The following is a 13,295-nucleotide window of genomic DNA, read 5'->3' as shown; positions in this document are numbered from 1 at the left end:
GCAAGAGGATGAGGAAGGATCGCACCGGTGTAGCTAAAGAAATGCAGACTCTTACTGTGAATGCACTTCATGCGAAGGGCCTGGACTTACACTTCGCATGCTGAGCACGACTGCCTGAGCTGTGCAGGAAGCTCTGGGGACCCTGTTCGGGCGCTGAGACCCTACAGCACTGACAGCCCCTTCCCAAAGAGCTGGTGTATGCATTACACCGGGACAAAGGAGCTAATCCAGAGCGGGTGTGTGTTGAATCCCAGAGAGCACATCTTGTCCAAAACCTACCCGGAACAGCAACCTCCACCTGCCTGGAGTCCAAACCCATGCAACAGGCTCTCCCGAAGTCATGAGTTTAGCTTAAACCTTGAAACATTTTGAAATGGACGTTTCTTTATGCTGCATTGCCTGAACCCTGCTGCTGCTGGCATGCCAACACCGCACTGGTATGTCTTCTGTGTGAGCTTATCCATGCTGCCAAGGTTCATGCAGCATGTGCAGGTGTCCAGCAGCTATGCTTGAAGCATGCTAGCTGCATCTGGCTGGTACGGGACGGGGGAGAGTTCAGCTCTTACCCTGCTAGCTACCAAAACACAGAGTCTGTGTTTTGCTGCTATATTTATGCTGACTCCACCTGACCACCCGAGCAGCCAGCAATAGGAGAGGGTGCTAACAGGGTAGGCAGCAGGGAAGGCAGAGCCAGCAGCAGTGCCCCGAGCAGCCAGCGGCTCCAGCGGGGGTGGATTTCTGCAGGGACAGTGAGCAGATCCAGGCTGTGACGGCCAGGCGCTGTCCCTACATCCAGCCCTGCAATTATCATTATAAGCTTTTCAAGAGACCATTAGTTTTTGAAATGGGAATTTGAATTTCTAAATGGAGTCCTCCTTGATAAGGTCAGGGCTCCATCAGCCTTCATTTCAGAGCTGTGTTTGAAGGGCTTTGCAGACTGATGAAAAGTCGGACAGTTCAGCAGAGGGGTCAAAACCACGCTGCGATGTTGCACGGCCGTCCTCAGCCTTTGTAGCGCATTTTATTCCGGTTAGATCAGCGTTTTCTAGCTGAGTCACAGTCGCGCAGCTTCAGTATCTGCCCTGGAGGCCACACACAGCAGAGGGAAAGGAGCTGCCCAGCCTGACAAATATGGGCACCGAGTCCCCGTTTGGATACTCCCAGCCCCTTTCCAGCAATGCTTCCCCATCCCATTACACAATAAACCAGCCCCAAAGGCTTAGGGCTCCAGATAAAGAAGGCATGTGTTAAGATTACAGCAAATGTGTTTGGACTTCAGGTCAGATGAAGAGCATCGTTTCCAAACAGGGATGATCCAGGGAGATATGAAACATGGGGATTCATGGGGATTTGAGGATGTTTCCTGCCTGATTTTTTAATCCCTTCCCAGATCTTTAAGAGCGCTTGCTTATGCTCTGTGTTTTAATTTCCCCTCTCTCCCTGCCTTGTGATTTACATAGACTTTGAGCTTGCTTTCTATTTGAGACAACTTGTAGCTAATGATCTGGAGCTCTGCAGCTTCAGGTATGACCTTAAGAAAGTCAGTCGGTCTCTCTGGGATAGATTTTCCTTTGGTGCAAGTTGCCTTACACCGCAGAATCCAATGAGAATCATGTTTGTGTTCCCATCTGGCAAATAATGATAGTATCACCTTTCCTCCTGGCTTTTGTTGAGGGAGAGAACGATCTGTCTCTTCCTAAAGTGCTTCAGACAATGGCTGTGCTCAGAGACAGGCATAAACACATAAATAACGTCCTGACCCCTCTCCCCACTTCATTCACACACATGCTGCGTACGCCAGTTCATTCTCAATTTTTTTTTTATTTATTTAGAAATAATAAAATAAGACATAATATATAAAAATCTGTACAATCCACAATTTGTGCAGTACATTAGGAAGACTTTGATACAAAAAGGCTGCAAACAGGAAAATAGTAATGGACAACTGTCAGATGCCTAGATTGTTCACCTTACAATAGCTGCAGGCCAAAAGTCATTACAAAATCAGTTTCTCGTTGGCTGTGGGATGGCAACTACGCAGCACCCTTCTACTTTACAATGGTCGTGAGCAGCCATAATTTAAAGACATTACAGTACTTCTCAGTTTTACCTTGTAATCCATTATGAAAAAAAAAAAAAAAAAAAAAAAAAGACCTAAGGAGAACAAATCAAACATCTGGACCCTTTGTCTTTCCCAAGAAGAGCAAGTGCTAAACTAAGAGCACAGAAGTTTGTCGTGTCTGGGAGAGGGTATCGTTAAACACAGCCGATAATTAAGGAGTTCTACCCTTGCTACCTAACAGACAGCTCGCACGGAAGAGACAGAGGAAAGAAGAGATCCCAACCTGCCTCGGAAATGTTCTTTGTCACTGTACGCAGTATGTTTCAGACAACAAGTGTCTCATTCAAGTATTTTCAGGGAAGGGCAGAAATAACATATTCCCCCCAGACCCTAGGCAAAATACAGTATAAACCTTCTGTGCGAGCCAGGTGAGCCGACTTTATCCTTGATAAAGAGGCCAAGCCAAAGCCTGCAGCAGCCTGTGGGTAGAGCTCAGTCAGTTTAAAGGGTTCCTAATTAAACATCAGCGTGGCCCAGGATCATCACGAACAGACCAAACGCTGTCAGTCACTCTGTACTCCTTAAAAATAACATTTGAAAAAAATGACCAACCCAATTTGCTGCTGGACAAGTGCGCTACAACTGCCTGTCCTGTACTGGGCTTACCAAGGCATGTTCGGAAATACAGACATGATGGACGAGGGGAAGGGTACCATGGTGTGCACATTGCAGGTCTCTTTCTAGCAGCTTCCCAGAGCCAGAGGCTGAGTGCAATTCTGCAATGTCGGAGTCCATCGGCAAAGACAAAGGGTTATTAAAAAAAAATAATAAAAAAAAAGAATGTGGCAGAGAGCGTAATGGATTACCTCGATGCGCACCCTCGACAAGACTAGCACTCGGAAAGCTGGTAAGTTTTAAAAATGCCAGTAACTAGAACATGTTTTCAAATTAAAAGTCCATGCGTAAAAATAAATAAAGAGAAGTTCATAGCATTAGGAATCCTATAAGGCTTGCAAGTATTTGCTAAAAATCATGCTAACCGGTAGCATCTAGGTACTAGCTAGCCGAGACTGCCGAGCGGAATTTATACTTTTTGTGGCCTTTTCTTTTTCTTCTTCTCCTTGTCCTCCTTTACAGACTTCTATTTACATTTGGCTTTAAATATGAAAATACTTGATAAACTTTATAAAATGTACATTTTAAAAATATTTCTGAAAAACTGACTTGAAAAACAAAACAAAACAAAAACAAAACAAAAAAAAAACAAAACCCCAAACCTCTGCACCAGAAATATTAAGGGGAGGGGATCTTTCCTTTTTTTTTTTTTTTTTTTTAAATTTTCTCTGATTCCTTTTACTTTAAAGAAACAAGCTGAAGTCCTGCGTTCCCCTTTCCCCCTTCTCTTATCCCTCCCTCAAACATCTCAAGTATCATCACCTAGTGGGAGCTCTGTGCACCTGGGGCACACCAACCCGGAGATGAGGTCCCCTTTCTCCCAGCCGGCGTCCCATTTCCATCCCTTCCCCTTTGCATTTTCATGCGCTCTCCGTTTCTCTGAATACTCTTTGGTTTAGGTATTTTCCTTGTACAAGTATATCACAATAGCAGCACTAGCAGCACTCAGTTGTCTTCACTACTGTTGACCCAGAAACTGCAATCGAGTCGCCTTGCGTGTTCAGCTTTCCTCTTTTTTACCTCCCCCCCACCCCAGTAATAGCCTTGTACTTGCACTTAATCATCTGCCCTCTCTAGTAGCCAAATCTACATTTACAACGTCAAATTTCCACAGTTTTGAACCCACCCACTGCAGATACCATCTTATCAGACACCATTTCATTGCAGGCATTTCTTTCAGGCAGGGCTGGAAGGGGCCAGCGGCCTTCACAGATATCTGTTTGCAGAAGACATTAGACCTAGAACAAGCTGTTTTTTAATGGCATACAGTGATCCAATACTGTAAAAGTGGACTAGGGTTGCTGTCCCCACCGCCTCCCCTCTCCACCTGCTCCTCGGAGGAGCTACCAGCCAGCAGGCGTGACGTGCAGTTTGGTTGCATCCTTGATCTTAGAGGCACATAGAATTTAAAGCCTTCTGGACGAAGGAGCCAGGGCCAGAGCATCGCAGGAGGTCACAAAACCTGCTCAGAGCTCGGCCACGTCTCTCGTCCACTGATCGCTGATGTTGATGTTTGTGGGGACAAGGAGGCAGAAGAAGGAGCTTGCCTTACAGCCTCATCCTCCCGAATAAACCCTCTCCAAATGAGCTGGAAAACACACTTTTTCCTGACACCCTTGCCCTGCTGAAGAGAAGCATTTTCACAAAACGCTACCATCCCTGTGCCGTCCCCAAGAGCTGTGTTACAAAAGCCTTTCTTCCTCTCCATTACCCTCTCCCAAACCTCTTCCTGGGGATTTATACATGGCTCAGCTCATCTGCGCCCAAACGCCTGCACCAGCAGTGCTTTGCCCTGGCACAGCTCAGCAGCTTCCCTGTCCCTGGCAGAGTCTGCCTGGTAACGTGGGGGTCCCACGCCTGCAGCACGGCGGTGGCTCAGTTTTCAGGGCGCTGAGGTCTAGCGCCGGTTTGGGAATGTGTGCACTAACACTCGACCTTCTGCTGCAGCCCGGCTCGGCGAGTGACCGGGGAGGACAGATGTTTGCTCGTTTGCCTTCCCCCAGCTGTGCTTCTCCTTACCAGCAAGGAAGGGAATCTATTTCCCCATAGAAGGGAAGGTGGGCGGGGGAGATCCCTACCTCACTTTAGATCCGAGTCTTAAGCTTTTAGAATAAGGTGCAAAATAAAGGTCTTAAAAATAAAAACAAAAATCAAAAGGAAAAAAGTGTCTGAGGTTTGAATTTTTTGTTTGTTTAAAGCAGCCTGTTTCTTTTTTTTTTCCTTTTTTTTTTTTTTTTTTTCTTAAATAAACTCCACTGTGCAAAACTGTGCATTTTCTTTGGTATCCACTTAGGTAGTTTTAACTTAGTACTTTTTCTATGTATATATATATTTCATTTTTCTTTTGGACAGAGAATTAAATTCTCCCCCCAAAAACCTTAATTTTGCTGGAGGCTACTGATTGGCCTGATATTACATAATGCCCCTTATGTAATTGGAAAGAGAGAAATTGATTCTAGCTATCAAACTACTGGCCTCAACAGGAGTTTAGACTTTCTGGCAACGTTGGCCTCTCTGTAGTGATCACGAGCTTTTCAACCCCGAAAGTTCAACACTGACTTTTTTCTTTTTAAATTACACAAGAGAAAATAAAAACTACACTGCAACAAAAATAACCATTTGTGTTCATGTAGTTAGCAGCAGCTTTTTTAAAAAATAATTATAATAATAATAATAAGGCAGATTCTTGCCTTTGTTATGCCATTAAAAACATTCTTGTTCCCTAGAGAGAAGCATTCTGGAAAAAGTTGAAAAAAAATAATAATAACCCAACCAAAGCTTGCCTGCAAGTTCAAGTTTTGTAAAAAAATATATACATAATTTATTCTACAACATATGTGCCTTCTGTTCATACTTAGACATGTTTAGTGCTTTGTGTTTAGAGTTCATTTTCTGTTGTCCCTCCCACGAGGACAGCCCTAAAACCAGCCGGGGTTTCTCAGGTCTGCTTGCCTTCACACCACTCTTCAACAGTACCGTTGTCTGAAGACTGTTCTGGGCCAACTTCTCAGGTCAACGTGCCTTTGACCAATAGATTTTTTATTTTTCCTTTCAACCGAAAGAGAGAGGAAGAGTTTGTCAGTCATATTTCCGACTCCCGCCGTAGCGGCCGTGGCTCTAGAGGCACCCCTGCTTGGTTGTGGTGGTCCATGTCAGGGTGGGTGTCTGTGCTCATGCTCTCAGGCACCCCAGTGTCAATCTCCTCCTCCTCTTTGCTGGTGAGGGCTACTTCGTTCTCGTAGCAAAAGGAGTTTGCGTTCGAGAGAATGTATTTCTTTTCTGCTAAGTCTCTGGCACTGCAGATGGGTGTGTTGGGCACTTCGTATGTTTTGTGGAACCTCGAGTAATCCACTTTGTAGTAGTTTTTCTCTTCAAAGAGTACGGGCTCATAGCGGTGGCCCCAGAGGATTTCGTTTGCCAGATATGAGCTACGGCACTGGGTCGTCATGGCAGTAGCTTCCACCATGCCCTCTAAAATTACTACAATTTCAAAGTCAGCATTGTCCATGTCTTGTTTGCTCAAGTCATACAAAGGACTGTCTTCATCTATTTCATGTACTATTGTAATCGGGGAGACCAGGAATATGCGGTCTATCCCACTGTCAAACCCTACGTTGATGTCTATTTGATCCAAAGGGATGTACTCCCCTTCCGACGTGATCCTGGATTTGAGGAGCTGTGCTCGCACATGTGCCTCCACCAAGTGGCTTTTCCTCAGGTTCCCGACGCGCCACATCAGGCACAGTTTCCCATCTCTCATGGCCACCACGGCATTGTGGCTGAAGACTAGAGTTTCGTTTCTCTTTTTTGGCTTAGCCATCTTTGCCATGACAGCACCAATGATGAAGGCGTCAATGATGCAGCCTACTATAGACTGGAAAACCACCATGAAAACTGCAATGGGGCACTCGTCTGTGACGCACCTGAAGCCATAGCCGATTGTGGTCTGGGTCTCAATGGAGAACAGAAAGGCTGCAGTGAAGCTGCTCACTTGAGAGACACAAGGTTTGTTATTTTCTTGATTCTCCAGATCCCCATGCAACAGCGCGATCAACCAAAACACACAGCCAAAAAAAAGCCAGGAGAGGATGAAAGTCAGGCAGAAGATAACTAGCATCCACCTCCAGCGGATGTCCACGCAGGTGGTGAAGATGTCTGCCAGGTATCGCTGTCCCTTCTCGCCCACGTTAATAAACTGGACGTTGCAGTGGCCGTCTTTTTTGACAAAGCGGCTCCTGCATTGCTGTCTGGTGTGTACCTTACTTTTTCCATTCCCAAAGCCGTTGGCAACGGCCATGGTTGCCAGCTTCATGCCGTCCTCCTCCGAAGACACGATGCTGTAGCGGTTGGTTCGCACGCTGCCCATCACTACTGCTGTGGACTGAGGTGCTTCTGCTTTAGAAAACAGTCTAAGTTTCTGCAAAACCCTTTGGAGAAACAGTTTTGAAAGTTCTAGAGGAACACACACACACAGAAAAACTGGGGAGAGGCCGGAGTCCCCAAAAGCCCTTGGATCAACCAAGGACAGTCTTCTGGCATGCAGAGTTAGCTTAACAAGTAACCGTCATAGAGAGGGCATGGTCTGCAAGAGAAAGAGAAATGTCGTATTAGATCTTGGAGGAAAAGGACAACGAATCAAGCCTGCAAGAATCAAGTAAAATGACTCCTCTGGATCTGCAGGAAGTTTCCTTATTCTTAACGACAGCATTTTCTGGAATGCACAGTTCTCCAAGTGCAGTTATATATTGACAGAGGTGACATCGTTACTACAGAGAAGCCACCGCTCTTCTCCATGAAAGCACTGTGATCTTGTCACACAAGTCTCTAAGCAATATTCACTTTAAAGTCGGGCATGCAAAGAATCTATCTGCTGCTTACAACTGTCCTTTCTGTTTATTTTGAAACAAAGAATTAGCTTTAGCCTCCATCTGTTCAAATAAAAATACTGAAGCAGCTTTTAACGATGTACAAGGTCTGTCTCCTGGACTGCTTTACCTATGGCAAACAAGGGAGTGTGCAAAAGGGAGGACATGTACTGAGAAAAATAGAGTTGGAAAACGCAAGCATAAGTATCAGTGATTTCCATTAAATTAGCATGGAACGGTTTGTGGAAAGGATCATTAAAGCTCATCCAGTGCCACCCCCTGCCATGGGCAGGGACCCCCCCACCAGCCCAGGCTGCCCAAAGCCCCCCCCCAGCCTGGCCCTGGGCAACTCCAGGGATGGGGCACCCACAGCTTCTGCTGGGCCAGGGCCTCACCAACCTCAGTGTGAAAAACAACTTCCTTATATCCAGTCTAATCCAAACTCCTGCAGTTTAAAACCATCGCCCCTTGTCCTCCCACTACAGACCCTCTCTTTCTTACAAGCCCCCTTTACGTATTGAGGTTACATTGCCCAGAATTGATGTGGTTTTCCTTTTTTATTAAGTGGGAGTTAAAAAGCTGTTGTGTGCTCTCTGCAGATAACAGCTGCATTAGTACCTGTAACGCCATCAACCCACTGGGTTCTGGATGGTTTTTACACCTGTATTAAGGGTAAGCCATACAAAGCCCAACTAAACCTGGTAACAGCCAACATCTGCCCCCGTGAATGCAACCAGCAGAAGGTTACGGTGGAGTAGGGCTCTCTGATACCCTTCGTAGCACCTCTGGTGGCGAGTACCAGCACCTTCCCCTCGGGAGCAGGAGGCAACCACTTCCAGCTCACAAGGGTAACGGTTCTGAGTGTCCTCTGGGTCTTAGATGCCAGCAATTAAGACTCAGCAGAGAGGCTACAAAACCTTCTTCCGGAGGGTAGAAGCTACCAGACTTGTTTCAGGGAGGTCTGGCTTAGACCCAGGCTTAGCTTTTAACAAGTGCGTCATCCATTAAGTCATGTACTGTACATCAGGAAATGTAATTGAAATGCTGCAGAGGAGAAGAGATGCATTATTGCAACTGCTCCATCCATACCTGCACCCCACGGAGGAAATAAAACCAAAACCAAGCGACGAGGAGCGTCTGCTATCCATTGTCATGGGAGAGAAGACTTAAGTACTGTTTACGTTAGTGGGGGATTAAATCACGATACTCTCCACAAGGCTTTACCTCCTTTCCCAACAGCAGTGCCCAAAGCCCGGCCGAGGTGTTCCAACAACTTGAGGGATTTCAAACGGTTTCTGGGCCCTCCCACATCCTTCCACTACATCACGAGGGCTTTAGGTCAGCAAACACTTGTTGGGAAAAGGAGCAGGTGACAAACAGAGAACAACAGCACGCTTGCAGTTGCGTGCAGGATGTTTTTCCCTGGAGGACATCTTCAGGGTTTTCTTTTACCTTCTCTTTTTTTCTCACTTCTGTTTGTTGTGCAAGAAGGGGTCCTACCGCCAGCTTGCTGACATTAGTCATCTGTGACTTCAGCAGCAAACAAGACGTTTTGGCAACTTTTGATGGGTTCATTAGTGTCCCATTTGAGTGAAATACAGATTTACGGGATGGTATAACTGCCCTTACACTAATCTGACAATCCGGCCTACACTATGTTGGGAGTCACTTTTTCCCTTGCACCTTTTAAATCATGGGGTTTCTCAAAAACCGCAAAGGAATTCTTTTAATGTTCACTTAAAAAAAAAATGCAAAAAAAAAACAAAAAGTTTAAAAATCCTTTTAGAAACCTGAGGAGAGATTGCTTATGCATTCCATACACAAAGCTCCCTGAAAAAGCATTGCACTGGTTCACAGATTGATCACTTTTCTAAACCACATCCTATAATCATAGTCGTGTTCAACGTCCACATTCAGAGTCTGCTTTGTTCCAAGCTGATGGAAATGCACAACCTAGAGAACAGATTATTTTGAAGTCTTTTTTTTCCCCCCCTCTGCATCGTCTCTTGGATTTTGGAGGAAAACTTGCGGTGGAGGGAAAGATAAGCTGTAAAGTCTCAAGTGTCAGAATATGCAGCTCCCCCCACCAAAGGCTTGACCCCGGGACATTTGTTTGAATTCCACAAATCACTGAAATCCTAACGGCAACTTCCTGCGGAGAGCTGGCTGAATTTAGAAGTTTGGGACCCGAATGAGGTATCGCACACTGCCATATCCCTGCTTGGACCAGCTGAGCACGTCCTACCTCCTGTACATCTGCACAGCATTTCTGTGTCCATCAGAAAAGCCGCAGCTTTCTAGCTGCACGGCGCTCTGCCCCTGGGAGCAGACCTGCACCTCCTGGGCTCCGAGGATCCTAAAACTCAGAGGTGCGCCCGGGGGCATGCTTTGCTAAGTTTACAGCCTGCTCCTTGAAGTTTATACAACAAAGCTCTGGCATGCTCCGCCGCTGCTGGCGGGGTGGCTGTCTTCTTTCTGCTACACAAATCGCCTCTCTTCCTCACAAGTGCTCGGCGTGGGGAGGATACAGGGAAGAGCACACGGCCAGCACCGTGCTCGGGCCCCACCAGGTCCGTGTTCACCCTGACCTGCACAGCGAGTTTCAGCAGAGGTTCACCCAAAATAAATCCCACAAACAATCAAGCGAGCATGAAAATTTCATGATACTTCTTATTTTGCTAATCCACCTGCTGCTGAAAGGCAAAACGAGCCTGCTCTCCCCACACACCCCGGCAGCAACTCGTTGGAGGCTGGAGGTGCTCAGCTAGCGCGGGACCAGCCCCACAAACCTCACCAGACAAAAGAAGCCAACCCAGAACCCGCAAACCAAATGAACCCCGTGCGTAACTGGGCTCAACACACTGCAACCAGGCTCACGCGCACGGAGCTGTAAAGTCAATCATCGCTAGGTGTGTTATTATTATTATTAATTGACGCTACGGCTCCTGCTGGAAGAGAATCGGAGACCAGAGCGACGCAGCTTGTAATTACCGGCACTGGCACCGACGCAGCATTACCGGGATGGGATGGGAGAGCCACAGACTTACTCTGCTTCAAGGGGATGCTTGGAGGAGCAGAGGGAAGCAGGGCTGTGCTGCTTCTGCAGCATTTCTGAGCCAACATCGGTGCGAACCCCACAACCAGAAACCCAAACCCCCACTTTCCCCTTAGCGAGCATCCCCCTTAAGATTTCCCCAGAGGGGAGACATATAAATCACATGTCTAAGCACCGCGACCAACACCTCGAAGGGAATTTGTGCAGAATTTAATACCGAGCAGAAACTGTGAAGTGCAAAAAGAGCGGGGGAGAGCGAGGAGCACTAATGAGCGCTCAGAGCAGTTATTCCCAGGCTGACGCCACGCAGCCCCGCAGCGTGAGCCGGGCACATGTTGCTAAGAGAACACCGGCGCTACCTTAGCGAAGCGCCTTCCCCTGCTGTCCTCAGTAAACAGAACAAAGGAGCTGCTCGCATGAGCGAAGCCCGTTCCCACAGTCCCTGCTCGCTCGCTTCTGTGCGCGGCCACCCCTGAGCACCTTCCCCCAGAGCCCTTCGGCACTTGGACGTCGCTGCCCAGCACCACTCCACTTGGCAGGGCTCACATTTCAGGGGGTTTAAAGCAGTGAGGTGCTTCCAGAAGGAAGATCTGTCCTTAGCAATCAGGCAGTGGGGGGAAAAATGAAATCAAATAAAATATAACGAACAGATGATGCAAGGAAATGGGTATGAAGAAACAGGAGAAAGGAAAGCACAAGTGGCATTTGCATCTGCTATCCCGCAAAGGAGCCGGGTTCGGGATATTTCTAGCTGATGACAAAATAGCTACAAGTGAAATAGTCATCACCAGGGGGTGTACTTGATGCACCGGCTGTGAGGATGGAAAAGCAAACAAGTGTAAAGGTAAGGCTGAAGCACCGAACAAGTGCCGCTGCCTGCGGGCCGGACGGGGCTGCGTGGCCCCAGCACCGGACACCGGAGCCAGCGCGCACCTGCGGCAGCCCCGGCCCAGGGAAGATGACAAAGCAGTCGCTCAAGCCCGTAAATAAATCTGCCATTTCTTATCAGTATTTTTTCCTCTAGCTGTCATGAACTATGTCGAAACAATGCAGCCTCTTCACCGGCTCCCCAGCTGCAATGTGTTTTTTTTTTTTTTTTTTTTTTTCTTTCTTCCTATTTCTGGCAGGATGATTGAAAATAAAGAAAATCCCCCGTTTCCATGAGGGCAATGAATGAAGTTACGGGTCGGTTTCACACCCCTCTCAAACATTTTGGACACTCCTTTCAAAACCACGCATCTGATCGCTAAGGCTTGATACTTTTGACCTTTCTTTCATACAGGAAACAACAGGCGAGAAGAATGGGAAGGGATGGAGCGGTGCTGCTCCTGCAAGACGGAGTTGTCATGCAAACTTCCAGCCCTTCCCCCGAATAAAATATCTCGGGGGGAGCAGCTGGTGCATGGAAAGTTATGAACATAAACAGATGCTGCAAGCAGATGCTCGAGTGTTCCCAGCATACCTATCTAATTATTTTAGGCACTGAGAATAGCTCGGGTCTGGTACATGACAAAGGCAGGAGTTCCCCCTCGGAGTGGTTATGCCGAACCGTGCAACAAACTCCCCAGCAAGGAAAGCTTCGGCTCGGGAATTTCGGGGCACCCTGCATGCCCCGGGCCAGCTCCTTGCGCCTCGCCCCTGCCCCCGGAAAGCAGCCTGGCACCTCGGGGGGGACCTTTTGCATGACATGCAATAAGAAGGCTCTCCTTACCTGCCGGTGGCCTTAACAGAGGTGCTTAGAGAGTTAAAAGGGCGTAAGATCCAGCAGCTGGGGGGGAAGCAGCAAGCCAATCCCAAGGTGCCCGCCGGCCGCCGCCGCACCGCTTTGCAACTGAGCCACTCAATGAGCCGCTGCCCCTTTTTGCGGGCTGCCATGGGATGTTTAATAGCGGCCCGGCCGTCCCCGCCCTCGGCGCTATCCCGGACCAATGGGAGGCGGGAGGCCGGGCCGTGCCGTGCCGAGCCGAGCCGCGCGGGGCTGCGGGGAGAGCGGCGGAGCGGCCCCGACCGGGGGGAGCCGCGGGGCTGGGCGCGGGGCTGCCCCGCCGGGGGGCGCCGCGGGGCACGGAGAGCACGGGGGCGGCTCGGAGGGGAGGCGGAGGTGGGAGCGCAAAAGCTCCGGAGCGCCCATCCCCGGAGCGCCCATCCCCGGAGCACCCATCCCCGGAGCGCCCAACCCTGGAGCGCACAAGCCCCGGGGCGCCCATCCCCAGAGCGCCCATCCCCGATGCTCCCAAGCCCCGGGGCACCCAAACCCCGAAACGCCCCGGAGCGCACATCCCCGGAGCAGCTATCCCCGGAGCGCCCATCTCTGGGGCACCCATCCCTGGAGCACCCAAGCCCCGGAACACGCCGAAGCCCCAAGCCCCAGAGGACCCATCCCTGGAGCACCCATCCCTGAAGCGCCCATCCCCGAGGCGCCCATCCCCAGAGCACCCAAGCCCCGGAGTGCCCAGCCCAGCCTTCCCCAACCCCCAGGGCACCCACTCTGCCCCGCATCCATGGGTTGAGCCCGCACCTGCCCACGGGTGTTCCCCCCCCCCCAAGCTGAGGGCTTTACGGGGAGCTTGTGAAGGTGCCGGGGGATCCGCGTGCCTGCTCGCTCCAGTTTTCTCATCTCGGGCTCATGTCCGAGGGC

The 13,295-nt window shown here is 49.1% G+C and overlaps 1 protein-coding gene across 1 annotated transcript; it reads right to left on the bottom strand.

Annotated features, from left to right (window-relative positions):
• Nucleotides 1–2,366: 2,366 nt before the first annotated feature.
• Nucleotides 2,367–12,530, bottom strand: KCNJ2 (potassium inwardly rectifying channel subfamily J member 2). Its single transcript, XM_035342446.1, has 2 exons — nt 12,369–12,530; nt 2,367–7,319 (listed from the first exon to the last, which is right to left on the bottom strand). The coding sequence occupies exon 2, from the start codon at nt 7,101–7,103 to the stop codon at nt 5,820–5,822; it is 1,284 nt and encodes a 427-aa protein (XP_035198337.1). The 5' UTR covers nt 7,104–7,319; nt 12,369–12,530; the 3' UTR covers nt 2,367–5,819.
• Nucleotides 12,531–13,295: the final 765 nt, after the last annotated feature.

Source organism: Oxyura jamaicensis, chromosome 18, assembly GCF_011077185.1.
Source record: "Oxyura jamaicensis isolate SHBP4307 breed ruddy duck chromosome 18, BPBGC_Ojam_1.0, whole genome shotgun sequence".
Lineage (NCBI taxonomy): Eukaryota > Metazoa > Chordata > Aves > Anseriformes > Anatidae > Oxyura > Oxyura jamaicensis.
This window is presented reverse-complemented; position numbering and strand designations above follow the sequence as displayed.